The following is a 26,764-nucleotide window of genomic DNA, read 5'->3' on the forward strand; positions in this document are numbered from 1 at the left end:
TCTTGTCTCATAGTGCTAGAAATACTTTCTGCCTGGGAGACAAAGTAACCTAAAGGTCATGAGTTTTACTGCTTCATTGGATAGCAATGGTTTTGTATAGAAGCTAAGCAACTTAGTCTAACATTCTATGTGTGGTGGTTTGAATAGGAATGGCCCCTATAGACTGGTGTTTGAATGCTTGGCCCATAGGGAGTGGCACTATTAGGAGGTGTGGCCTTGTTAGAGTAGGTGTGGTCTTGTTGGAGGTGTGGCCTCGTTGGAGTAGGTGTGGTCTTGTTGGAGGTGTGGCCTTGTTGGAGGAAGTATGTCACTGTGGAGGTGGGCTTAGAGGTCATATACACTCAAGTTACTTCCAGTATGGTACATAGTCTTTCCTTCTGCTGCCTGTAGATCAAGATGAAGAATTCTCAGCTACTTCTCCAGCTCTATGTCTGCCTGCACACCACCATGCTGACCACCATGACGATAATGGTCTAAACCTCTGAAACTATAAGCCAGACCCAGTGAAATGTTTTCCTTCATAAGAGTTGCCGTGGTCATGGTGTCTCATCGCAGCAATAGAAACTCTGACTAAGACACTATGCAAATCCCTATCAATATCCAGTTCCTCAAATCCTTCAAACCTGCTTTATCGCCTGTTTTCCTCTTATAGAGTTACTGCTTTTCTCTGTGTTGATTTCACTATTGTCGTATCTTAAACTCCTTGAGAATTTTACTCATAGTTTGTCGTTGTAGAGCATAGCACTCACAATTATTTTAATTTCACTTTATCTTCAATGATTTTAATCAGATGTTTATGAAAAGCTGGTTTTTCTGAGACCTGTGAATCAACTGGAATTGAAATGCCTAGCTGTGTTTCCTTTCAGCCAATCAGTGTAGGATTGACTTTTTCTGATACAAACAAGAGCATAGTAGATTTCAACTCCATGAAGCCAGATATATGTGAATCACAACACCAACCAAGCACTATAACCTTGTAATATAGCTATTTCTAGAAAATAGTCACTAAGAACAAGATTTCAGAAACACAAAAAGTACTTTTTTTTGGTTCAACCTTAGATAGTATAGGCTATTCGAACTTTTAAACTACATTGTGCAGACTTTCTTTCCAGTGTGTACCTTGATCAGCTCTGAGCATTTTCCACCATACTTCTAATACAACTGTTGATATAATAGTGCTTTTGTAATAATAACAGCCCGGATGAAAACAACCACGGAAAACTCGCTCACCTCCCCACGCAGTGGCCCCCCCAGCAGCTGGCGGTGGTACAGGCGCTGCTGCCCCCACAGCCGCTCCAGAGAAGTCTGGCTGAAGATCAAGGAGATCGCTGGATGGCTTAGCAGCGCTGGAAGGAAAACAGGATTTCACAATCAGACTCTGAAATATTATAATGTAAAGTGTCTGACAACGAAGACCTGTGCAGACGGTGTCGAAGACTTGCGTGGTATGCACAAAGGCCTGGAAAATCACTGTTGTAAAGGAAGAGACGCGTGGGCTTTGAGGGACAGATGGTCTCTGTCACTCCTCAACTCTGCTATTATAGCAGAAGTAAGACACTGACAATCCAAAAGAAAGAAACGAATTACCATGCTCCATCTCAATAAAACTTTATTTATAAAAAATAGGTGGCGAGCTGGGTAAAAAACTACAGGGCACTAAAACCCAATGCTCTGAGGTTATCTTGTTTCTACTTTTTTTGTGTGTAGAAAAAAAATTGTCTTAAGAATCCATAAACTAAATACTATTAAACTGAATAACAGCTAATTTTCCCCCTAAATTAGATGGTAATAGATCAAGTTTGCCTGTGAGTGGGCTCACGTTACTTTGAGTAAGCTTTTCAAAACGTATTTATCTGTGTAAATTCCGAATAGAAGCCTAAGTCTTGTGTTCAAAATGTGGGCAACCCCCCCACCCCCCGAGTATCCTGGAATTGTATTCAAAATGCAAACTTTCAGGCTGATGCTGTTGTTACTTCATCAGAATCTTTATTTTAACAAGATTCTCCTATGATTCCCAGCTACATTAGATCGGAGGAACACTGACTACAGGCCGGAAGCCTCAGAGTCCCAGGCTCCCCATCTGATTTGGTCTTTACCTTTTACATGGTAGATGCCCAAGCACCATTCTACCGAAAGAGAGGAGTCCGCCACACTTAAACCCCTGAAAGCATTGCTTAATTCCCAAGTCTGCTTCAGTAACAGACATAAATACAATTAGACTAAATATCAGAAAAGGGAAATGCATTTATTAATTAAAAGTCAATCAAGGGGACATGTGTGGGGTCCATGGTTTGACCCTAGTACCACACAAATAAGAACACTATAAAAAAAAAAGGAGCTTACTCAAACTTTTCATAAGTAACAGTTCATTTGGGTGTGCCAACACAAAGCACATGGCTTGGCCAAGCATATGAGAGGCAGAAGTAAGTAAGTGTAGCATTCAGTAAACAAGGCAGCAATATGTAGATTCACTGCTGCTTACAGCTGAAGCTGCTCAGAAAGAATTGGAGCCTCTGAATAGAGTGAATTCATAAAAGTCGCAGACGCTCTAAAAGGAGGCTAGAATCCTCACAGTGAAAGAAAGACGACCCCAAATTGTTATCTGTGGAAGCCCTTATGCTTCGGTCACTCATTTCAGGCAGTTCTGAGATCTCAGGCATCCCCATGTCCCATTACAGGGCAGCCAGGTGTACCACAGTTGATTGGGAACATTCCACTGGTCTCTTCTATCACGTTAGCTGAGTTCATTCCCGGACCAAGTAATCAGCCTGTACCTGTGAGGTTTACTCAATTGACAGGGTTTCATTCCATAGCCCAGTTTGGATCTTAACTTGTTATGTATTCCAGACCGGCTTTGAACTCATGACCTAACTTCCTCAGTTTTCTGAGTATTGGGACTACAGGCTTGCACAACCACACTGTTAATGGTTTTCAAGCACTCTGAAACACCTTTAAAGTTTCTCATAGAAAGAACTGATTTTCATTAGATACTCTGCATAGCATCCAACCTCAGAAGGACTTGCAGTATATGAATCTTTCTTCCAGACGTTTCCCTAAATTTACGAGTGACAGCACCAGTCTTCCCAAGGATTTAAGGGGTACAGGCTCAAAGTCACTCTAAGAGCCCCAAAGGATTTATGTTATATGGCAAAAGTATAGCCCCCAGTCATGCAGTGTCAAGATTGGATTTCATCTGGCGAAACTGTTTGGCATCAGTACAGTACATAAAAATACAACAAAAACCGAGTCAAAACATTAAGGACCGGTTGGCTACATACTCAGGAACTGACCTGACAGGGACAGCCGCAGATGCCGTTGCGAATAAGTCAACCGGTGGGGACGTGTCGATAGTTTTAGCTGGTGTAGAGTTAGGAGATGTAACAGTTGTGGCTGGAGAAGACTGAAAGTGAAGATCACAACACAGGCTGATCACATACGCGTCTAAACCTCACTGAGCCATGGGGCTGTGGTCTGCAGACCCACGCCATCCTAAGCATTTATTCTGCAACTCCTCACAGGAGGAAAGCTTGAGAGATATCAAAACCAAGAACTATAATAACCACTATTCGGGTTTGAACAGTTCATTGTAACGTGCATAACATTTTGTTAAAATATTTGGTCTAACAGAGGGACTTCTATTAGTATATTTAAAATCAAGCTAACCACATTTATAACTTGAAATTAGGAAACTAGCTGTCAAACATGACCAATGGTGACAACTGCTAGACAACCAGTATCTTTTTTCTTTTATCTAAGAATACTTCATGTGAAATCTTCTCAGTTGACTTCAACATCTGGACATTTAACATAAATATTTCATAGCTGGCAGGGGAAAATTCACAGGTAAGATTCAAGTCACTGACAATCTGAGGATACAACTATATCTCATCACACTGTGAAATAAAACTTTTAAGGTGAGAGAAAATCTAAACCTTTGGGCTGAGAAGATGGCTCAGTTGGAAAAACACATGCTGTGCAAGCACAGGGACCCAAGTTCTGTTCCCCAGCACCTAGATAAAAAGCCAGGGGCTGTAGTATGTGGGTATAACCCCAGCACCTAGATAAAAAGCCAGGGGCTGTAGTATGTGGGTATAACCCCAGCACCTAGATAAAAAGCCAGGGGCTGTAGTATGCGGGTGTAACCCCAGCACAGAGGGCAGAGGGCAGAACAGGTAGAGCTCTGGATCCCACTGACCAGGCAGATCAGTGAGCTCTGGATTCAGTCAGAGACCCTGTCTCAAAAAATAAAGTCGGGGGTTGGGAATTTAGCTCAGTGGTAGAGCGCTTGCCTAGCAAGTGCAAGGTCCTGGGTTCGGTCCTCAGCTCCAGGAAGATAAAATAAAATAAAGGAGAAAAAAAAGTAAAGTGGACCTAGAATAAAGAAGATACCTGAAAAAAAAAAAAAAAAGAAGATACCTGATGTCAACTCCTGTCTTACACACACACACACACACACACACACACACACACACACACACACACACACACGAACAGGTCACACATACAGAACATACACACAATTTCTTTTTCAAGACAGGGTTTCTCTGTGTAGCCCTGGCTGTCCTGGAACTTGCTCTGTAGACCAGGCTGGCCTTGAACTCACAGAAATCTGCCTGCCTTTGCCTCCTGAGTGCTGGGAATAAAGGCATGCATCACCACCACGCGGTATCTCTCTCTCTCTCTCTCTCTCTCACACACACACACACACACACACACAAATCTTGTTTCCTATAAATTTTTGGAGAGGTTAATATTTTATATATTAGAAAATTAAAAATTTTGTGGTCACTATTCTAATTCTATTTTATCTAGTATATTTAATTTTCCAGGAAATAAAATGCATGAATATCAGGATTAAGCAGAGGTTCTGATACCCAATTTCAAATACAGCAGATTTAAAGGAAGATTTAAAAAAATCACAAAAATCATTTTGAGACAAAAGATGAATAAGAAGGTTATGAAAAATCTGCCATTTCAAGAATGTCCAGGATTTACACACGCCACAAAATAACTAATCATGATATAAAAGTTCAATAGATACGTAACTGTCAAGTGTTGAGTGCTGTGGAGAAATAAACACTAGGCAGGGCTAAGGGCCTATTATCCACACCGGATACTGACTGCTCTTAAAAAAAAGGTGGGGGGAAGATTTAATTTTTAACTAATGCTTGTAAATAAATTCAGAAAAAGTGATAAAGTAGCAGGGGGAAATGGAAGGACACCACATATACTACTCACGCAAATGCAGAAATGAAGGTGGGCACAGGCCCATAACAAATGTCGTATCACAAGAATCTCTAATGTAATGTGAGAGCTCAGAAAACACAACACCAATCAACACCATGATTACGCAAAACAAAACATCAGAACAATTTTATTTGGCTAGAATATCAAAAGAGACTGTTCTAAAGGAAGCCCTGATTCGGGCACACTAAGGAGTCGCAAGCTGGACATTTTCACACAGGCAACATGGCGTGTTTCTGTATCAGAGAAACTGAAAAGATTTCTGCTTAATTTTTTTTCCAGGCCCTGTGAGAATTTAAACAGGCAGCCAGGCACAGGCAGAGCATATGCTATTTGGGAGTCTCTGGCACAGTCATAATGACATCCCTGAACGTCTGTAATGGCAGCAATTACATAATGGAGCTGTGTCAAGGAAAAGGCACATCTATTACACCTCTGCGGGAAAACACAAGAGCAGATGTGAACTCCAGGCCCGGGAGAGTGCACGCTCTTGTCAGGGAAAACCCTACCGTTGTCCTTCGATCTGCTCCGAATGACGGAGAGCTGAAGGGACCACTGTGATTCCTGTAACAGGCATGCTGGGGGCAAAGGCACCCACTGACATTTTTTCCCTGTATCATTAAAATACACATAACACCCTGTTCCTGATCTACATCGTAGATTCACGATATGTGAATTTTAATTAGCAAAATGTTATATAGATACATATGGTTTCAGCTGTCACATAAGTACAAGTAAAACTCACCTATTTAAAAACTCAGGTTCCAAGGGAAAGCTAAATCACATGCAACTTAATCTTTTCTCAAAAGAAATGTAACTCCCAGCTGCATACCCCAAATAAACCAAAGGTGGAGTCTCAAACATATTTCTGTACTAGACATCTTTCTTAAGAATTTTAAATTTATTTTTATTTATGTGTATGTGTGTGTTCCTGACTGTCTGCATTAGTACCATGTGCATGCAAGTGCCCGCACAGGCCAGAAGCGGGCATCAGATTCCCTTGCCATTGGAATCACAGGAGGTTGTGAGCCACTCAGTGTGGGTGTTGGGAACTGGACCTGGATCCTCTGCAAGAGCAGCAATCGCTCTTAACCACTGAGACATCGCTCCGGCCCCTCAGCCAGACGTTTCACACCATAGTTTATGTCAGTACTGTTTGTCATACTGAAAATCTGGAACCAACTCAAATACCTACTGGGGGGAAAATGAACAAACTGGTGTGTGTGTGTGTGTGTGTGTGTGTGTGTGTGTGTATAGAAGAATGTTATTCAACTTTAAAAAGAAAATCTTGGCCCATGAGGTCAGGCACATTAAGTAAAATAGATGAATTACAAAAGGCCATACTGTCTGGATCCACTCAGATGAGGAACCTTTATAGAGGTAGACAGACTGGCAGTTTCCAGGGGCTGAGGTCAGGAGGGATGGGACATTACTGTTTCATGATTCTAGACTTTCATTTTTGAAAGATGAGGAAAGTCCTGAGAGCGTGTGGTATGACTGCTGTATTGCAGAATGAATACACTTGGTACTTAAGCTTTATACTGAACAAAGCAACACGTCAAAAGAAAGCAACTCCAGAAGCAGACCAACTTACCTTACTTAATGGAGAGGGAGCACCAGATCTAGAGGAAACACAAGAAAATGAAATGTGAATGCACCTGCGGATGTTTGCAGAAGCATCAGCTTGGTGTCATGACATCCGGCATGAGGATTATTTCCATGGACCTCTTTATAGCAACAGAGGAGCTTACAATGCTTGTCTTTTACTCAATGACGTCCTTTTCCCAATAGTTCCACTGACTTAATATCTATTAATGGACATTCTTAAATTCAAAATTTTTATTTTCTCTCCAGTCATTATGGTTATGTCCACCAAAAACCACTGTTAAAATTTCAATTTCTCAAATTTCTCCAAGGTTTGTAAAAAGGCACATTATATAAACTTTAAAAAAAGAATACCTATTTATTATTTCAAAAGTTAGAAAGCTCAAAAAGAATATCATGTATTGCAAGAAGGAACTGTAAAGAAAAAAGGCAAGATCCCTGTGAGTCGCGAGAGTGAGCCAGACTCAACATGCATGGCCACACTCCTCTAGCTTGTGTTATTTTCATGCCTGTAATGAAAACTCTTCAGGAAAAATATTCCCATCTGTTTGTCATAACTAGTGGGAGTTTGAAAAAGAAGAGCAACTTGGATGATTATTTCTGAGGGGATATTAAGGAATGAGACAGTCTTTGAAGTGAACACCAATTCCAGCACAGGTTGTAGACAGCCACACTTCTGGAACATCTGCCTGCACAGTTCACACTTCCCTGACCTGGGGTGACATAAAATGAATAATAAGAAAAAAGTGAAGGCACCGTGTACTTTAGTAAGAGACCACCACCAGGGTCAGCTGTTAGGATGGCTTTCGTTCAGGAGCAAATACTGACATCAGTAGTTGGGAGTTTGTTCAATACTATGCAAATTCCACGTATTTACAGACACTATTTACCAACTACTACTACCTTCTGCATGCCTACAATTTCCCGTCTTAGAGAGGCTCTACTGAAGTGAAGAGAGTTGGTGTTTTTCCATCTACAGAAAAATGGATGTAGGAACCGAAGACTCAAGCGCACTGCAGAGTTGAAATATCACAAATTTTTGGCTCACCTTTAATCCCACTTACATCATTTTCCTTCTTACATATGGTAAATGAAGGAAACTAAATATATCACAAGAAAAAATTAAATAAAAAAGAGGAAAATTAAAACTTAATAAAAAATAATGTTTACTTGGCAAAAACAAAGAAAGAAACCACAAAACCCTTTGACATGGTCACTTTTTGAGAATAAATTACTTTTTATCTTAGTCAGGTTTCATGAGCCAATCCTTCGTGGCACTGGTATGATGAGACATTGGGTATAATAAGCAAGACTCCTGAAATATTCATCAGCCAATGCACAGATAGTGGGAACGGTGTCTACTCCACAGCAAGCACACGTAATAAAATTGATGGAGTGCTGCCCTCTGCTGTTAAGTAACAACCTCAAGCTGTGTGAACAAAAATCATGGTTGACATGATCCTCCTCTGTGAAATCCCACAGGAACACTCTTACTAGTGATGCCTGCAGCTATCCCATGGGCTAAACGGACAAGCAAGAATGGGCTGTCTCTCCCGAGCTGTCAGGACACCTGCTGATTACACTTCAACTGTCTTATCACCGGCTTCATCACTGGAGGCTAAGTCAGTTCTTGCAGGGGAAAGAACACCTTGTCTTTGACCTGACAAGATAGCTCAGTGGATTAAAGGTGCTGTCCCCCAAACCTGATGGCTGAGTCTGATCTCTTAGACCTATGTGGTGGATAGGGAGAGCCAGCTCCCAAAAGAGGTCCTCTGACCCCCACCCCATACACACAAATAAGTAAATAATATGTAATCAAATTATCTTATTTGGAACTAAGCTGTCAACATGAGTGACCTCTGTTCCCATTGGCTCTACCCAGCCTTTGCCAGCCTTTGCCATGACATATTCACAGGTGTTTCTACAGGGCCATTAATCATGGACTGAAATCTGTTCCAAGCCTGTCTGCTACCTATAGCTTGTCTCTGGTCCACATTCACCCCTACCCTAAAGAAAACTTCCACGGGCTGGCACATTTGTTCCTCCATCACAGTTCATAAATAGCTGCTTTTTGGATATTTCTTGCTTGATATTCCATCCCACTTGTTTGCCATCGACACTTAAAAAAGAGAAAATGCTACAATTTTTTGAGTATAGACAACAGCCTTAATTGCAGACCGATACTCATTTTTATAATTTCATGTACAGTGTCCTGGTTGGATTTTTGTCAACTTGACACAAGATAGAATTATCTGGAAAAGGGAGCTCCCTTGTGAAAATGCCTCCATCAGAATAGTGTGCAGGCAAGTCTGTAGGGCATTTCTTTGACTGATGGTTGATATAGGAGGGCCCAGTCGACTGTGGGTGGTGCCATCTCTGGGCAGCTGGTCCTGGATAGTATAAGAAAGCAGACTGGACAAGTAAGCAGCATTCAGGCGCTCTGCTCCAGTTCCTGCTTCCAGGTTCCTGTCCTGATTGATTGATTTCTTGCCTTGACTTCCCTTACTGACTGACTATAAGCTGTAAGGTGAAATAAACCCTTTCCTCCTTAAGTTGCCTTGGTCATAGTGTTCATCATAGCAATGGGAACTTAACTGTGTCTTATGGAAACTTATTACATAGAGGATCATTGGGAAAACTAAGGCACTATTGATAATTTCAAATGAGAATGAATGATCTATATTGCAATCTAAGCAAAAACTCTTAACCTGGTACAAACAGACCTAGGGACTTTTCCTAGGCACATAGCAAATGCCAGTGCTTCTTTCAAAGATGGAAACAGCGAGCTCTGAACAGAAGAACTTTTGTTATTTACTTGATCCCCAACAATAATTCCTATGTAGTGTTGAACAGAAAAATGCAGAGATGTAAGTCTATCAATAACTCGTAAACAATTTTAATCACAAAAGACATCTTGGGTTTCCTACATGCTCAGCCTAACACGTAGTATACCACAATGGAAATAAAATTAATTTCACTTTTTTTGTGCCATGGAATCATACAAGAAAGACTACACAAAAGTATGCCATACAGCATTCCACATTATTTAATGCCTATCAGTGGACATGAAGTACCAAAAGAAAATGGCATTCAAGTCTATTATATCAGCCTTTTTGTTTTGTTTTTCAAGACAGGGTTTCTGTGTATTCCTGGAACTTGCTGTATAGACCAGACTGTCCTTGAACTCAGAGATCCTCTCGCCTCTGCCTCCCAAGCACTGAGACTAAAGGTGTCTGCCACCACATCTGTCATTTGCAAATGCATATTCATACACACAGGGTCAGAATAGTTTTGTATTGCTATGGGATGGCAAAGAAAACATTTTCAAACCACCTATGCTCCATGTAAAATTGCCTTGGCCTTCTGCAGTGTACCAGAAGAAAATCTTTTTGTTTATTTATCAAATGAAACACCTTTTGTAAAAATTAAGAGGTTTGTTTATACACCTAAGAGATACTGTTAATTATGATCCAACAAGACCCAAAGGAAGCAAAACCATTCTTGCCAGTCATCTTGAGAGGAAAAAAAGTACATAGTAGAAACATAGATGCATGAGATGAACACTAATTAATTTTCAAATTTCCAAATACCAAATATGGATTAGCAAGTGGTTTTTGTTTGCATTTTTAGTAATTACCAAATGCAAAAAAAGTCACTTAGCATAGTACTCACCCTTCACTTAAGTTCCCATGTAAGCACAAATATACAAAGAAGAAATGAGTTAACTATTACGTTTTGTTTTTTCTTAAAATCAGAATAAGAAAAGACAGATTAAATGTGTTTTCAGCCAATTAATGAAAGGAATCTGGCAAGCATAAAAGTGAATTCAAAGGAACTAGAAAAGTTATTCTAAACTGAATGAATTTGGCTATGGACTATGTATGGAGTTTTAGTTCCTGTTTCTAAAAATGCCTACTGGTAATTTTCATCAAGTAGCCCACACTGGCCATAAGGGGGTAAGTTCAGAGTCAAAGGTTGGCTAAAGAGGCTGTGGTTGGAGAAAGAAGACTCTGGTCAAGGCTGCACCAGAAGCTTCAAGAAGGAACATGGAGAAGTTGGCAGTGCCTGGCTTGAGAGAGCAAAGGCTTGGAGAAGTAGCTTACAGCACTCAACAGGGACAGACAGACTGAGGGAACATGCATATGCAAAGTCCTTCAGCCACTGGAGCAGGGACATTCCTCAACTCTCTGTGTCCATTTGTCTAAGTCCCAGTCAACTCATCTGGCTTCCTAACTATTCCAATAGGTGGCCCAGTGTATTGTTATGTGGTAATCTCATATCAAAATCTGGACAACCATAGCTACACGGTGTAGATGTATTGCTAAATGGTCTTATTAATAGAAAGTTTGAGAGTCAGGTATTGGGGTGAATTCTGAAGGATCAGAAAAGCAGAACAAGCCACAGTTAACCTCACCTTGGCAACTCCTCATTGGATCCTGTTTCCATGAATCTTCAGACTGAAAGTTTCTGAGTTCTCACCCAAATGGATCTCAGCTGAACTGCTGATAAAAGCCTTAAAGCTTAAAAGCCTCTAGTTCCTGATTTTCATGCTTATATACCTTTCTACTTCCTGCCATCACGTCCTGGGATTAAAGGCATGTATCACCATGTCTGGATGTTCCCAGTGTGGCCTTGAACTCACAGAGATCCAGATGGATCTCTGCCTCTAGAATGCTAGGATTAAAGGCACCACCGCCTAACCTCTATGTTTAATATAGTGGCTGTTCTGTTCTCTGACCCCCAGATAAGTTTACTGGTGTGCACAACATGTCAACCACAACACTGGACCACAGCCTGGCCTTAAAACAACCCGGAGAGGTCTTGCCATCCATCACTTAGGCTGTGTGGCCAAATATGCCTGAAAAACTTCCCTCCTAAAAATTTAAAACTATACCATATACTATAAATAAAACTATACTTGGGGGGAATAAACAGAAGAAAAAACACACAGCTAATGAAATAATTAGCAAAGACCCTAACATCAAGATAAAAGCGTAGGCTCTGAGAGGATGCTCAGGGAGGGAATCATAAAGGAGTTAAATTTTCACAGCTCTGTCATTGACAAAAATAAAAACAGACAAACCCAAATCTATGTCCGGCCTGGAGCCCTGCAACCATCAGTTCTGGACCTGTCTGATGAGCTAAGTGAACTCTACTAACGACAGGCTGCAAACTGGCTGTGTAGCAGGGCCTGCATTCTGTGTGCAGATAATAAAGTATAAAACAATCCCTGGCACTTAGAATCAGAAATTCTCTTGGAATGACACATGTGGATAAACAGCAGCAATACAGGGAAGCTCACGACTAAGGAAGGCTTCCTAAGTGGGTGGGGTTGCAGAGGGTCCTCCCAGGAGGCACAGGGTTTACATCAGCGGCAGACAACCAAGGCTGAAGAAATACGGTAGGAACAAGGAATGAAGGCTGGAAAGTAGCAGGCCTTGTGAACAGACAAGTCTGATGATGTCTGCTCCAGAGGCGGTGAAAAAAGGAACCCGGGCATTATTTTGTACACAATGCAGAAAACAGCCAAGAACTAAGTACCCAAGCCGAAGTCATCAGAACCAGCAAAACTGCATGAGCCACTCAAGGGGCACTCACGCTGTAGTTTGGAATGTCAGTATTCAGGGATGCTTGTGAAATTCTGCTTGTTTTAGTCGCAACCAACCACAATAGCTCTAAGTTTTAAGGAGTGACTTCTAAGGGCAGGTCCAGTCAACCTGCTGTGAGTCACTGATTCCTCTGCTGCATTAGCTACAGACAGGCTGCCTGTGTAGGAAGGTCAGGTGTCACATGCCAGAAGAGGAAGGGTCGGGTGTCGGAGAGAACCCTGGAGACTGGCAGCTAAACACACCCTGAAACTGCACTGGAGTAGGTTACCCCCTGAGAAATCTCATTCTCATAAAAAACCACTTGGTATATTTCATCTTATTTACGGTATACAAGCAATGCGTACTTGTTTCCAGGTTTCTTTCCTTCTAAGGTATTTAGATGTTGTTCAAGGGTCTCCATAAGACTGCTGGGAGCCTATAATAAGAAATAAAAATAAATGTCTGTGTTGTTCTCTTTCAAAGCAAGCACACTTTAACATCACCGTAACCCTGTATGGTGGAGGTCTATGGAAGCATCTTCACGGCTATGTGAGACAATTCCATCCCAGGTCCTTTTGTATTTAGGTATTTAAATTCTGTGGCATCTCATCTGTGGCCCATCTTAAATAGACTTACCTCCACTGCATACCCAGGGACATTACAACATGGTTTCAGTGAAGGGTGTTTACTATATTGGATGGGCGTTTACTAAGTTAACCGGACTAAGATCGAGTTCACTACCACTTCATGAAGAACCACAATGAAAAGAAATAGGCACTTATTTGGACCCAAATCCAAAACATATGTGCCCAAATATAAACTTATAGAAATTTGAAAATACAGTAAAAATTCATTTATGCATGCCTGGTTAAAACATTAGGAAATATCACTACCACACTTTAAAAAAGGGTTAAGTGGCAATAAGAATGTAACCTTAATACAGAGCATCAATTAAGAGTTTCTAATTATTTAGTATTTCATTTATATACATAATGAAGTAACCAGCAAATATAATAGAACACTGTATATCAACAGATTTGATATATTTCAATCCTTAAAAAATTCTTCAGTGTTTCTATAGGTAAAAATTCAGGCAATAAAAATGGTATTTCACTGTATATTTAAGGGGGAAATAATGGTTTCTGCAAATATTGCCCAACCTATTCTTTCAGCATTAGAAATGGAATATGCCTTTTCTTTTATTGCAAACTAGACTTCAACAGTATAGACATTCAGAGAAAAGCAGTTATTGATGAAACATCTGCTTACATTTATAGTACCTGGATAGGTACAATCTGATTTTGTTTTTAATGGGAAATTAAATTTGAAGGACTTTGCACTAACCACACTAACTGCTAAAGTGCAAAAAACAAAAAACAAAAAAAACCCTGACAAGCAATTCATCTAAGTCTGTATTTTACTGCACTTAATGACAAATCAGATTCTTATTACGGTTTTAAAATTTTGAATGTTTATGTATTTATTTACTATTCATTTTCATTTTTATAATAGACTCAAATTTTCAACATTTATGTGATTATTATATGTACTTATGATTATAAATGCAAATCAACTGTAAAATCATGGCTATATATAAAAATTGTTAAGTGAATGAGCATATTGACTTGATTCAAATTACAAAAGTAGGCTAGAAATGGACACCTCAGGCAGCATTGTCAAACAAACGTTAGACTTCAGCGTGAAAGAGCTGTCAAAGCATCTGAGAAGTCTAGAAAGTGATGCCAATCAGAATTCCAAATACAGTTCAGGTGGAGGTTTAGTCAACAATCTCCAACAAACTCCAACTGAGGATAAACTTCTAAGTTTCAAAAAATGCATTTTTAAGATGGTTAATGGAATTTCTGTCCTATACGTCAGATACTATATTATAAAGAGATGCTCATTAAATAAATATGCATTGTAACTTTAAACAGAAACTATAACTGAGCCCAGCCTTCTTACATGGATTTTTATCTGATAACTCCAAATTTTTCTCCCTATTGATGTGTCACTGATGACGCTGACAATGGGCCAAGGGGGCCTGAAAACAAATGTACATTTTTCTATATTTCCATAGAAATTACGGTGGGAAACACGTATCCAGTCATAGAATTGCTCTTTATTCCTAAGACCTGTGTCCTCTGCATGTGAAATACAATGTAAATACAGTATGATTCTTTTGCTCAGTGCAAATTAAGAAGTTTAAGAAAAGCAAACACTATGTATAATTTAAAATACAGAACGATACATGGATAGCAAAGACTCCATAAGGACCCACAGTCCTGTTAGTGCTAAGATAAACAAAACATCAGGAAGACAGCTTGTAAACTTCATTCTTCCTGGGAAATTTCTGTTCCCCATTCCCTCTTTTTGGAGACAGGATCTTACTATGGAGCCCTGGCTGGCCTTGAACTCAGAGAGATCCACCTGCCTCTGACTCTCAAGTGCTGAGACTACAGGTGTGTGCCACCACACCTGGTGGGAAGTGTTTTGATAACTGAAAAAACTGGATGCTGAAGTAGAGATCACAACAGCTGAAAGCAAGACCTGTCAAGACGATGTCAAAACCAACGTACTCCGGGGGAGTTGCCAAGCCATGCTCTACATATAATTAAGTTTGAGCCTTTTATCCTAGAGGATTTAAAAAAAATGCCTTAACGTTTATATTTCTCATAAGAACTTGTGATGATCCAGGAGAAACAAGTTCTTTGAAAAAAAAGAAGTCCTTTGAAAGGAATGTCCAGGAGCACATGATGCATGCCTTCTTCACTGTTGGTGGTACAGCGACTCCTGGACAGTAGGCAACACATAAAAATGGGCCCCTGGGGTGGGGGTGGCCTCCTGAACCTCTAAGCAGACAAACTTTCAGAATACCTCTGCTGCAGTGAGGGAAAACACCGATAGTCTGTAGCATCTTTATTTTCTCGTTTCAGAAAAATGGTCAAGTGACTAGGTCAACCAGATGGGTACACCAGTCCAAAGAACAGGAATTGGCCTGTGACAGCACATGTGTCACAGAGTCATCAATGACTGATCTTTAAAATGAGACTTCTCTTTACCAGCAGTCTCAGGTCAACCAAAACTCCAGCCATCAAACCCTAAGTTAACTCACACATGGAGTTTAAAATTTGGAGCGCGCGCACACTCCAAACAGGAAATACTATTATGAGAATTATTTTGCTGAAATAAATTAATAGTTTGTTGTGATGCCTAGAGTAAAAAGAAAGCATCCGTCTGCCATTTATATGCTTTAGATCATAAAACATGAAAAATACACAAAGATAATTCAGATTTTGGATTAGATCTCAGAAACCACTCCAAGTGCTGAGGAGAAATATTTCAGTTGGGAGATCATATTCTCTTCTTCCTCAAAACACTACTTTACATGTCTTTTGGAAATGTCACTGATCATCACAAATCACTTAAATGTGCTGATACTATATACACAATGGGTATTTATTGTTCACACTCTAAAGTGGAAGGTATGTGTTAATTCCTTTGTTCCTTTTTAGAAATTTTTTTCTTTTCTTTTCTTTTTTTTTTTTCGAGACAGAGTTTCTCTGTGTAGCTTTGCGCCTTTCCTGGGACTCACTTGGTAGTCCAGGCTGGCCTCGAACTCACAGAGATCCGCCTGGCTCTGCCTCCCGAGTGCTGGGATTAAAGGCGTGCGCCACCACCGCCCGGCCCTTTTTAGAAATTTTTTTTTTGGTTTTTCGAGACAGGGTTTCTCTGTGTAGCTTTGCGCCTTTCCTGGAGCTCACTTGGTAGCCCAGGCTGGCCTCGAACTCACAGAGATCCGCCTGGCTCTGCCTCCCGCGTGCTGGGATTAAAGGTGTGCGCCACCACCTCCCGGCCCTTTTTAGAAATTTTAATTCCCTTTTACTCTAAGTTCAAAAGGAAGTCCTTCTGGTCACCATCATTTCTTTAACTTTATTCTTATTTATTTATTTTGCAAAGAAAAAATTGTTTTTTCTCCAATAGAGTCTCGCTGGGTATATCAACTACATGCCCAGCAGTAACTGGGCCAGCACAAAATGCACTCAGTGGTATTTTTGTAGACTTTTGGTCTTATATTGCTTTGTTTGGGAGGTTTTTTGTCTTATTGGCCTTTTGCTTATATATTATGGTTTCCAATTTTGTGTTTTTATATTTTGTGTGTGTGTGTTTCATGTGTTTTTTCCTTTCTTTATTCTGGTTTTGTTTGTTGACCTGTTTTCTAAAGAAAGAGAGAAAGAAGATATGGATTTGGGTGGGTGATGAGGGAGGATGTATCTAGGAGTTGGGGAGAGGAAACTTATCAGATATATTATATGAAAAATTATTTTCAATTAAAAAAAGAAGAAGAAATAATGCATGTTTGAGTGGGTTTGTTCCTGAGTGCAGTATCCACAGAGGCCAGAAGAGGGTGTTGGATCCCTTGGTGCTGGAGTTACAGGCCCTCGTGAGCCCCTTGACTTGGATGTTGGAAAACAATCTTGGTCCTCTGCAAGAGCAGCAAGCACTCCTAACCTGGGCCACCTCTTCAGCCCCTATGTAATTCTTTCCAGACAGACATTTTTGTTTAGTTTGTGGCTAGATGGAGTAGCTTTAGAAGCTATGGAGAAGCCTAGTGGAGAGCAGACCTTCATTTCAGAGGAGTTAATGGATCCACACAACCTTGTATTGTAGATTCATCTTTAGATTAATCCTAATTTAACACTCTCCGCAGATTTTTACTTCAGAAAGTCTCACATTTCAGCTTACACCTGACTGTACTGTTGGGGGACTAGGAGGTCCCAAATCTCTAGTTCAGTGAGAGATCTCCCTCAGTCTGGAGAAAGGGACTCTAAAAGAGAATCTATGGAGATGTGTATGTGGCTCATAATCACCAAGAAAACATAATCAAACTACCAATTAAGAAATTCCAGAAGCATGCCACACTCTCATATTTGAGTTTAAATGTGCATACAATTCAGCTAGGGGAGCTTTTATGGGGTGGTAATTTAAAAATAAATACCAATACTGACGTTTATGTTGCTCTTAGCACACAGGAAAACAGAACAGAACATTCTGGATTCTAATGACTATCATAGACCAGCTTAGGCTCTAGAAAGGAGTCAAGTTGGCTTCCCAAGTCCTGACACATATACTGTACATCTTTAAATATGTCTATAGACTCCCTGAGCAATTAAATAAGCTGCAATGAATATTATAATATCATTAAAAAGGAAACTCAAGTATGTACCCCTTCTTTTAATGATCTGCTATCATTTTCAAAACTGAAAACCAACAAAGGTATTTATATAGTCCCTCATAGTGTCTAGACTGCCCAAAGGGAGACACATGAGGGCCTGTTCTTACCTGTTAGGCTCCCCTGAACTAAATAGCTAGTTTGCATTTATCCCACAGTGAGAGTTGTCTATAGGGTAAAAGAAAATTTGCCATTTCTAAGAACTACTCATTGAGCTAAATATGTAATGCTCATCTTTTAAAACAAATGTAATGTAGTTTTTTGCTATAGATAAAAAAACAAAGCATCTATTTTCTTATGATATTACAAAGATAAATCTACCTCAACAAAGAAATTTTTAAAATAAAATTTCATGCATATTTAATATTTATCCATGCTAAAAAATATCAGCACCTTATTCAGGTGTATACTTCAGTAGATAAAGCTAAAAGAAGTAGAAATATTTTAAACTAATATTTCATCTATGAGTGGGGGCTGTCTCCCCTAAAGAATACACTGCCACCATGTTCTGAATTAATGAGTTTTATTTGTAAGAATTTTTGTAATATAAAAGGAGAAAGTCTTCACCTTCAACTTTCCTAATTTTTAGTAAAAAGTAGTATTTACATATTACTTTAAATATGCAAATATTTCAAGAAATTATAAAGATGGCAAATTAATAATACACAACATGAAATTATTTAAAAGTGGAGTATGAGACTAGTGAAATGGCTCCGTGGTTCAGAGCACTTGCTGATCTTGTAGAAGACCTTGGTTCAGTTCCCAGCACTCACATGGTTACCCACAATTGACTGTAGGTCCAAATTCAAGGCATCTGATGCCCTCTTCTGGCCTCTGTAGACTCCTGTATGTATGTGGTGTACATATACTCATGTAGGCTCACATACATACACAAACTGCTAAAACAACTTTTCAAACAAAGAGAGGGATCTCATTCTTTTCTACTATAATGACTAAGTTTAAAAAGATACAGCATTCATGTAACTCGTGACCAGTGTGTGTTGTGGGATATTTGAGCAAACTGTGTAAAGATGTGTTGCTGTTTTACCTTGCCTGCCTGAGGCACCTGATTGGTTTAATAAAGAGCTGAATGGCCAATAGCTAGGCAGGAGAAGTTAGGCAGGACTTCCAGGCAGAAATAGGAAGTAGGGATGAGTCTAGGCATGAGTGAGATGCCAGTGAGACATAGAAGGAATTGGACATACAGAATGGAGGAGAAATAAAAACCCATGTGGCAGAATGTAGATTAATAGAAACAGGTTAATTTAAGTTATAAGAGCTAGTTAGAAACAAGCCTAAGCTAAAGGCCAAGGTTTCATAATTACTAGTAAGTCTCTTTGTCATTATTTGGGGGCTGGTGGTCCCCCCAAAAGGTCCAATTATAAGCATGTAAGAGAACAACTCTGTAACACCCCCTACAATACTGCTTCTAGTGTGAGACTGAAATTTACCATCACAGGGTGTTAAAACCACAGCAGTTCCTGTCAATCATACTGAAGACCATTTATAACTCAGCATCTGTTCTCCTTCTCGGGAGCTGTACACTTGACAGCTGAAGCCCAGCCTTCCCTGTCATTTCCAAACCACGCCCAGAAAGATCACTCCTCTATTAGCACCACTTAAAACATTTATCTAGGAAGTCCTCTTCTTCCCAGGGGCACGAGGGGAAATGCAGAACCTTGAAACCAGGTTCCTCCCTTCTGTGCTGTCCTTCAGACCAGTGCATGCAGAGAACAAGGAAAGCAGAAGGAACACTCATGTGCTCTGATGACCGGAAGTCACTTCTGAGACCCCACGCTCTGTCACAGACATAGTCACAGCTCTCATTGGTTCAAGTTCAATAACAAAGCAATGAGCCCAGTTAGAATATTCAGATGCCTTTAAAGAAGTCACAGCTTATGGGCAGGGAAATCTTCCTTTTCTCTCCAGAGATAATCAATAATTAGAAAAAAATAAGGAAGGCTGAATAATTTCTGAGAAAATTGGTTTGCTTAAACTCAAAATCTGTGAAATATTTACAAACTATGATCATTTGTGGCAACCTATTAATTATCAAAGTCTTGTCTATTGATAGGCCCTCCAGACACTTACCTGTGTGAGATCAGGAATGTCACCTTTATCTATACCAACTTGCTGTGGATTAAAAAAAAATGAAATTACTAATTGGGTTGCTATGATTTTTTGGCATTTAATGTAATATCATGCATAGGATTTGTTAAAACTATAGCCTATTCTTGGTGTAAAGCAATTATTACTCTGTGTATCACCTTACTTTAAGCATATGCTATTTATGTAGTTTCCCACTCAATATAACAAGGTAATAATTCATTAATATAGTTAATTAACTATATTAGCTATAACAAGTATATAGAATTTTACTAGAATACAAAAATAAATAAAAACATTCTGAAGTATAAATTTTAAAAGTGTCCCTTATGTTCAATAGAAGCTAAGAAATTGTTAAACCATTCACACAAAATTTAAATAATTCTGTCCACTGAGTCCTTGTGGAATAGTTATTATCTTAAACTTTTTTGTTCAGGGAGTAGCTTCTAGCCTCTCTTTCACAGACAGAATCACGTTGCCAGTTTATTACACATTCTTCTAGAGCAGCGGTTCTCATCCTATGGGTCATGAGCCCTTTGAGGGCTCAGATATTTATATTACAATTTGTAACAGCAACAAAACTGCAGTTATGAAGTAGCTATACAATGATTTTATGGTTGGGGGTCACCATAGCATGAGGAACTATATTAAAGGGCCACAGCATTAGGAAGGTTGAAAACCACTGTTCTAGAGTTTATACATAACCAAGGAAATTTGAAATATAAGCATTTCATTTTCTTCCACCAATAACAACATATGGGATACACTGGACTTAATTTTTCTTTTTAAAAATAAAATCATTTTGGCCAAATTAACTCACAAATAAAAACATCATTCAGCTGGTTTTAAGAAGCCACCCTAACCCTCACCCAGTCCCAAACTAAACATCTCAGGGAACTTGTACTTAGGTGGAATGGGCATTCAAGAGCAATGGAGCTAAGCTTGGGGTCTTACCCTTCACTACCAATCACCCTTTTATTTACTTATCCACCATGCACCCACACAATATACACCGCAATAATGATTGGCTTTATGTCCTCGTTCATGACTCATGTGTCCCTTTGCCTTCATTCTGTCCTTCCCCATCACCTAATGGTACTTTCTTTTGGTCTCCCTTCTAAGTGTTTCACTATATCCACACTTACAACTATTTATGTATTTATGTATTTCCTTTCTGAGGTCGAGTCACCTCACTTAATATTGTGTTTTCCAAGTCTGCCCACTTTCCTGCAATTTCATGATTGCATTTTTCTCTGCATTTTTATCTTTTGTATTGGACTTAATTTTTCATTTAACAGAACAGCTTAGGGGTATGTCCATGTCAGCACTGAGAATGTCCTACTTTTTAAAAGCACTGCATAGATTTCCTTGTCTAATTTATTTAATGGATAATGTATTAACTAATATTAAAATTGCTTTTAATTCCTAGTCTATAACTGTGCAATTGATTTTATTTATAATTTACTTTGTAATTTGTTTATTTATAAAATTGAGGTTCGATGAAACTAAGTAGGTTGAAGAGTCTAAGGCATGGTGCATCTTCCGTACTTAAGCAATTCCTAGAGGCTTTCCATGGAAACTGTCCAACTATCTGTATGCTGGACAGCTCAGTAATACTTTCTAAGTAGCTAAGATACATTTTCAGTTTACTGCTTAGCATCTGTGGCAGCAGGAATCTAACCCAGGGCCTCACACAAACCACACTGCACTCTATCACTGAGATACACTCTCAGCTGCAGTTACACTGTTAAAATGATATTCTGAAAGCCTTCCTTAGACACTTCAGGAAAATAGTTCTAACTAGAGATTAACCATCAAGTAGGAGCCCATACGATGCATGAGTGCTGCTTGGGACACAACTAAGGTCTGTACATCTATTGAAAATTTTCTGTATTGACTGATCATAACCAAATCATTTTATACTATCTTCAGTGTGTTCAAATGATTAAAAAAAACACTACTTAAATATAAAAGAAAACAAATTATTATAGTTATCCTAATGAACTTTAGATGCTTATTCTAGTAAAACAGGGTTTTTTGTTTGTTTTGTTTTGCTTTGTTTTTTTGAGACAGGGTTTCCCTGTGTAGTTTTGGTGCCTGTCCTGATCTGTAGACCAGGCTGGCCTCGAACTCACAGAGATCCACCTGGCTCTGCCTCCCGAGTACTGGGATTAAACTACCACCTGGCTAGTAAAACAGTTTTTTAAAACTAGTGTCCATTCCATAAAAAGTCTTATAAATATTCACAAACTGTATTGATACAGACCCTTAGAATGACAGCCTCTCTATGCATCTCTTCTTCACTGGTGTAAATTTAACTTGTGCTAACATGAGGCATGAAGGGACACAAACACAAACTTATATTATAAAAAAAGTAAGAATCTGTGTCAGCAATCCTTTTCTCCTGAAGCTCTCGGGGCCTGCTTTGCTTACTGTTTTGGGAAGTATGTGCACACACTGCACACTGTCCAGTGTTGTTTAGGGAAGTATGTGCACACACTGCACACTGTCCAGTGTCATTTGGGGAAGTATGTGCACACACTGCACACTGTCCAGTGTCATTTGGGGAGGTATGTGCACACACTGTACACTGTCCAGTGTCGTTTGGGGAGGTATGTGCACACACTGCACACTGTCCAGTGTCGTTTGGGGAAGTATGTGCACACACTGCACACTGTCCAGTGTCTGCCTCCTCTAGAACAAGTAGGAAACTGGGATGCACCTTTCCCGGGAGATAGTGGGGTAATGAAGCAATCTTCTATGCAGAGTGCCTGGACATCACTGATCCTTTCACAGAAAGAACTGAGCAATTTTTACTAGATTATACTAATAACTGTGGCTACACCATGGGGAAAATCATACAAAATATAAACAATGAAACCTGTGTAGCAGAAAACCTCAGGCAATTTTGTGATAATAATAAAGAAGTACAGGCATGTCCACAGCATTACAGGCTTCACTGTTGAGCCTGGAGCCAATCACACTGCACCCCAGACTCTAGCAGTCAGTCAACACATGAGATAAAGACCCACTGGTCATCCCAGCAGAGGGCTACATTAACGCCATCACTTCCAGTACCAGCACAAGTCAAGTACTGGATTTCATAAGAGAAAAAATAAGCAAACAAACCAACCAAAACTCCAATTTACAGATAATCTCAGGAACGCCAACTGTGTTTTGCAGTTGTTATGACTAAGTGTAATGAATATCCTTAAGAAACAATGTGCAATCTCCATAAAATAATTTATATTTTAGCATTTTCATTGTGATCAAGTCACTGACAGGGTAAGGGAGATCAAGATTCATGACTTATACTTTATAAACAATGGATAGATTTTTCTAAAAACAAATGCAGGTTTCAGAATAGAGCAGTTTCTTACAATACAACAACAACAAAATGGCCTTTAGGGGGAAGGGAGGATTGGGCCAATTTGTAAAAGAGAACCAATGTCATAACCCATGGACATTTCATTTGAGTGCATCTGATTGGGAGGCCGGGGTGTGGAACACTGCTCTGACTGACGGGTGGGAGGTGACTATAAGCTCACCTCTCATCCTCATATATCCTGGACTGGTGCTAGATGTCTTATCTGACCAGATGTTATGCTGCACACTAGTTCCGATTACCTTAGCAACAAAGCCTGGACCACTTACCTCCGCCACCTTGAGAAATTCGGACACACGCGTCATTCTAGTTAGAAATCGTTTGTAAATTTCTAGCGCGTCTTTACATTGTCCTTTCTTCATCTCAAAAAACTTTTCTAGAAGAGATAAGTGATAAGCAGTTTGAAAACAGTATTCTGTTTTACTCTGAGCTTTTGTTCCAATGCTACTGAAAGTTTAAGGCCTGAGTGAAAGCGTAGGCAGGAAAACATTAAAATTGAACCAACAGGGAAGTGGAGTAAGTGAAGAAAGGTGCACGGTCATCATCTGTTCCCCAGGAAGCAATTTCAGCAACAAAGGAACTGAGTCAGAAGCATACAGGACCCACGACCACAGGTTAATTCATGACCCCCATGCTTCTGGATTTGTTTTAAAACCCATTCCTAATGACAGCTTCAACTCAAAACTATGGCTGCATTCTACAGCACCCTCATCCTTTTGTTTCTCTCCTGTCTCCTGTCCTTCTTACCTACTCTCTCTCTTGGGTGCTGGAGACTGAATGCTCTATACCAGGTGACATCCCAGCCCTAGGGTCATTATTTTCTTACTTGGTCATATAAAGCAATAATCAATATACTTTAAACCAATCATTTATTAAATCTTCTAGAACTGAAGCATTCTTTATAATTTCTACTCATGTAAGTTGATGCGTAGACTGGTCATAAATTATTTCCGTCAAATATTATAGCGTGTTTTTGAATTATAAAGTGGGGGACTCTTATAACGTCATTTGGCTCACCAAACCTTTTCTGACTTTCTGCTTTATGAGCCTAGTCTTTTTCTCAACTTGACTAACAGCGATGACCTTGTCCTTCTCTTTTGTTGTTATCCAACCCCCAGTCTAGAACTCGGTCGTTAGGGCACTTTGTTTTAATGACAGTATGACAATGTCTTTTTCAGATACACGTTTCAAAGAAAGCTAGAACTTTCTCAGAGTTTTTGCCAGCCATTCACCATTTCACTCTGTCAGTCATGACCAGTGGGCAGTGCAGTAAAGGGCTGTCGAGAGTGGAGATGGAGCAGCAGGTAGCCGGCACCTGCTCTAAAAATGCATCCCTCTAAGTCTGCACATGGTTAAAGCCATGCTACGTCTATATTCTCTCGAATGAGAGTTCTTCATGTCATTCAGCTTGTAATTTTACTACCTCAAAAGTATTTTTTGGTAATTTTCTTCAGAAAAGTTTGAAAATATATAATTAGGTGAAGAACTATTTACCTGGGGTAACTACTCATTACCTTCTGTTGACAGCCTTTGATAATTTGACTTTTAACACAGACCTTCCCTGTGGGGCACTTAAATCAAGCCTTTTTCAAGGAAACAAACATTGTTTTCTTCATGCCAAGATTTGGCAAGATGAGTTCTATTTATTATTATTATTATTATTATTATTATTATTATTATTATTACTATTTTAGGAAGGGCAGCTGAAAAGCTGGCCTCACGTCTGTAAATGGCCCCCACTCGTGCTTACGGTCAAACTCAGTGGGTCATAAAAAAGAAACATGACAGCAGGGACGACTTGCTGGAAACAGAGGTCAAATCTGAAGATCATTTCTTGTCTACCTTAGCCTGGTTTTTAATGCCACTCACAGCATCACGCTGCTACAATGGAAGAAACCCTTTTGTGCTGTCAAAAATGGAAAATTGGGATTTATTCTGAAAAGTTATACTTCTTCCTGTCTTCCCTTTGCTCTTCAGACCATTTTGTTCAAATTTCTTAAATTACTTCTCTCTACTATCACCTAACTTATTTCTCACCATCCGATCTTCAGAAGCAACATGAGAAAAGAAATCAAATTGGGTAATATCAACTTTCCCTTTGAATTAATACATCAGAAGTTAAGCAATTTTCTTTGTCTCTTGAATTTTTTTTGTTTTTTTTTCATGGTAAATTGGGATTCAGTAACAAGGGACTTCAATCGCCCTCTCTCCAGGCTATAATCTCGTAGTTGTTTCTCTGATAGTGTAATAGCAAGGACACAAGAAGGCAAAACAGTGTTTTACTGCTGAGGCGAATCTGAGAGGCTCCTTCATCCCCTGGAGTCAAAGAAGGAAGGGTCCAGACAAAGTCCTATTCTATGGAAGTGGACCTCTTTTCTTCCCCACTAAAGATAACATATTGTTTTTCAGTACCTGAAATTATCAAATTTGACATCTGCAAAACTGTGATACGTTTCAGCATCGACTTTGGAATAGATTTCCACATAGATATAACTAGGCCTTAGTTAAGCAAGACATCCCACTTGGATGTCAGAGTTTCTCTGTGACAATTTCATGTTTTCTAGCACCTGCCCCAGCTAGTTTCTATGTCACAGTGACACAGGCCACGGTCATCTGAGAGGAGGAACCTTAATTAAGAAAATGCCTCCATAAAATCAGGCTGTATAAGACATGGCGGTGGGCAAGCCTGTAGGACATTTTCTTACTTAGTGATTGATGTGGGAGGGCCCAGTCCATTGTGGGCAGTGCCACCTCTGGGTGGGCAGTCCTGGGGTCTATAAGTAAGCAGGCTGAGCAAGCCACAATATCAAACCAGTAAGCAGCACTCCTCCATAGCATCTTCATCAATTAGCTCCTGTCTCCAGGTTCCTGCCCTATTTGAGTTCCTGCCCTGACTGCCTTCAAGGATGAACAGTGATATGGAACTGTAAGTGGAATAAACCTGTTCCTCCCCAACTTGGTTTTGGTCATGGGGTTTCATCACAGCATTGGAAACCTGGACTAAGAGAACATCCAAACTGCCTCCAATTTACACACAAAGTACAGTCGTGAAGTCTTTGATTTCAACCAACACACATTTTGATAAGGCTCACTCCTATAATCAAAGCACACACTTGCCTCAAAACAACCAAGAGCCCAGTCTTGTGTGCCTATCTACTAGTTAAGACTGTTACTTTACCAAGAGCAGTTCTGACCATCTGATGGAGGCTACACAGCAGAACGAAAGAGATGCTTGGACCACTTCCCAAAAGTCCTTGATAGAAAACAATTCAATGGTCCTATAACCTTTTCCCCTCCCAATTTAGCCAGTGAGCTAGTGTTATCAAATTAAAAATTAAAATGGCTCACATAAGCTATTGTTTTCATCTAACCAGAAATTGCCTTCTCCATGCCATCTACGTATGAAATCAACACGGCTGAGCGGCTGTCAGTACTACAGAGGGAAGAACTACCTGGCTGAACTTGTCGGATTGCTAAGGGAACCGCAGGCACCAAAGCCATTGCTCTTGCTGCTGAAATAGGAATAAAGCTAAGTGAGAGGGGATGAGAAAGAACCAACAAGATGTCATTGCTGGCAGGCTGCGGAGCCCAGAACGATGAGCAACA

General features: G+C 39.8%; 1 protein-coding gene across 14 annotated transcripts in view; it reads right to left on the bottom strand.

The window, feature by feature from the left end:
* The window catches only part of Snap91 (synaptosome associated protein 91), a 115,584-nt gene that overhangs the window by 36,868 nt on the left and 51,952 nt on the right, over positions 1-26,764 (bottom strand). For 10 of the 14 annotated variants that reach the window (XM_037207816.1, XM_028875521.2, XM_028875520.1 and 7 more), the window contains exons 8-14: positions 23,428-23,534; positions 19,759-19,800; positions 12,803-12,873; positions 10,522-10,527; positions 6,839-6,866; positions 3,291-3,400; positions 1,231-1,346 (exon numbers count right to left, since the gene is read on the bottom strand). In XM_037207816.1, the coding sequence (XP_037063711.1) occupies positions 1,231-1,346; positions 3,291-3,400; positions 6,839-6,866; positions 10,522-10,527; positions 12,803-12,873; positions 19,759-19,800; positions 23,428-23,534 (480 nt within the window). The remainder of the gene's footprint in view (positions 1-1,230; positions 1,347-3,290; positions 3,401-6,838; positions 6,867-10,521; positions 10,528-12,802; positions 12,874-19,758; positions 19,801-23,427; positions 23,535-26,764) is intronic. The other 4 variants (XM_037207820.1, XM_028875524.2, XM_037207817.1 and 1 more) reach the window with 1 other exon arrangement.

The sequence above is a fragment of the Peromyscus leucopus genome, chromosome 7 (assembly GCF_004664715.2).
Source record: "Peromyscus leucopus breed LL Stock chromosome 7, UCI_PerLeu_2.1, whole genome shotgun sequence".
NCBI lineage: Eukaryota > Metazoa > Chordata > Mammalia > Rodentia > Cricetidae > Peromyscus > Peromyscus leucopus.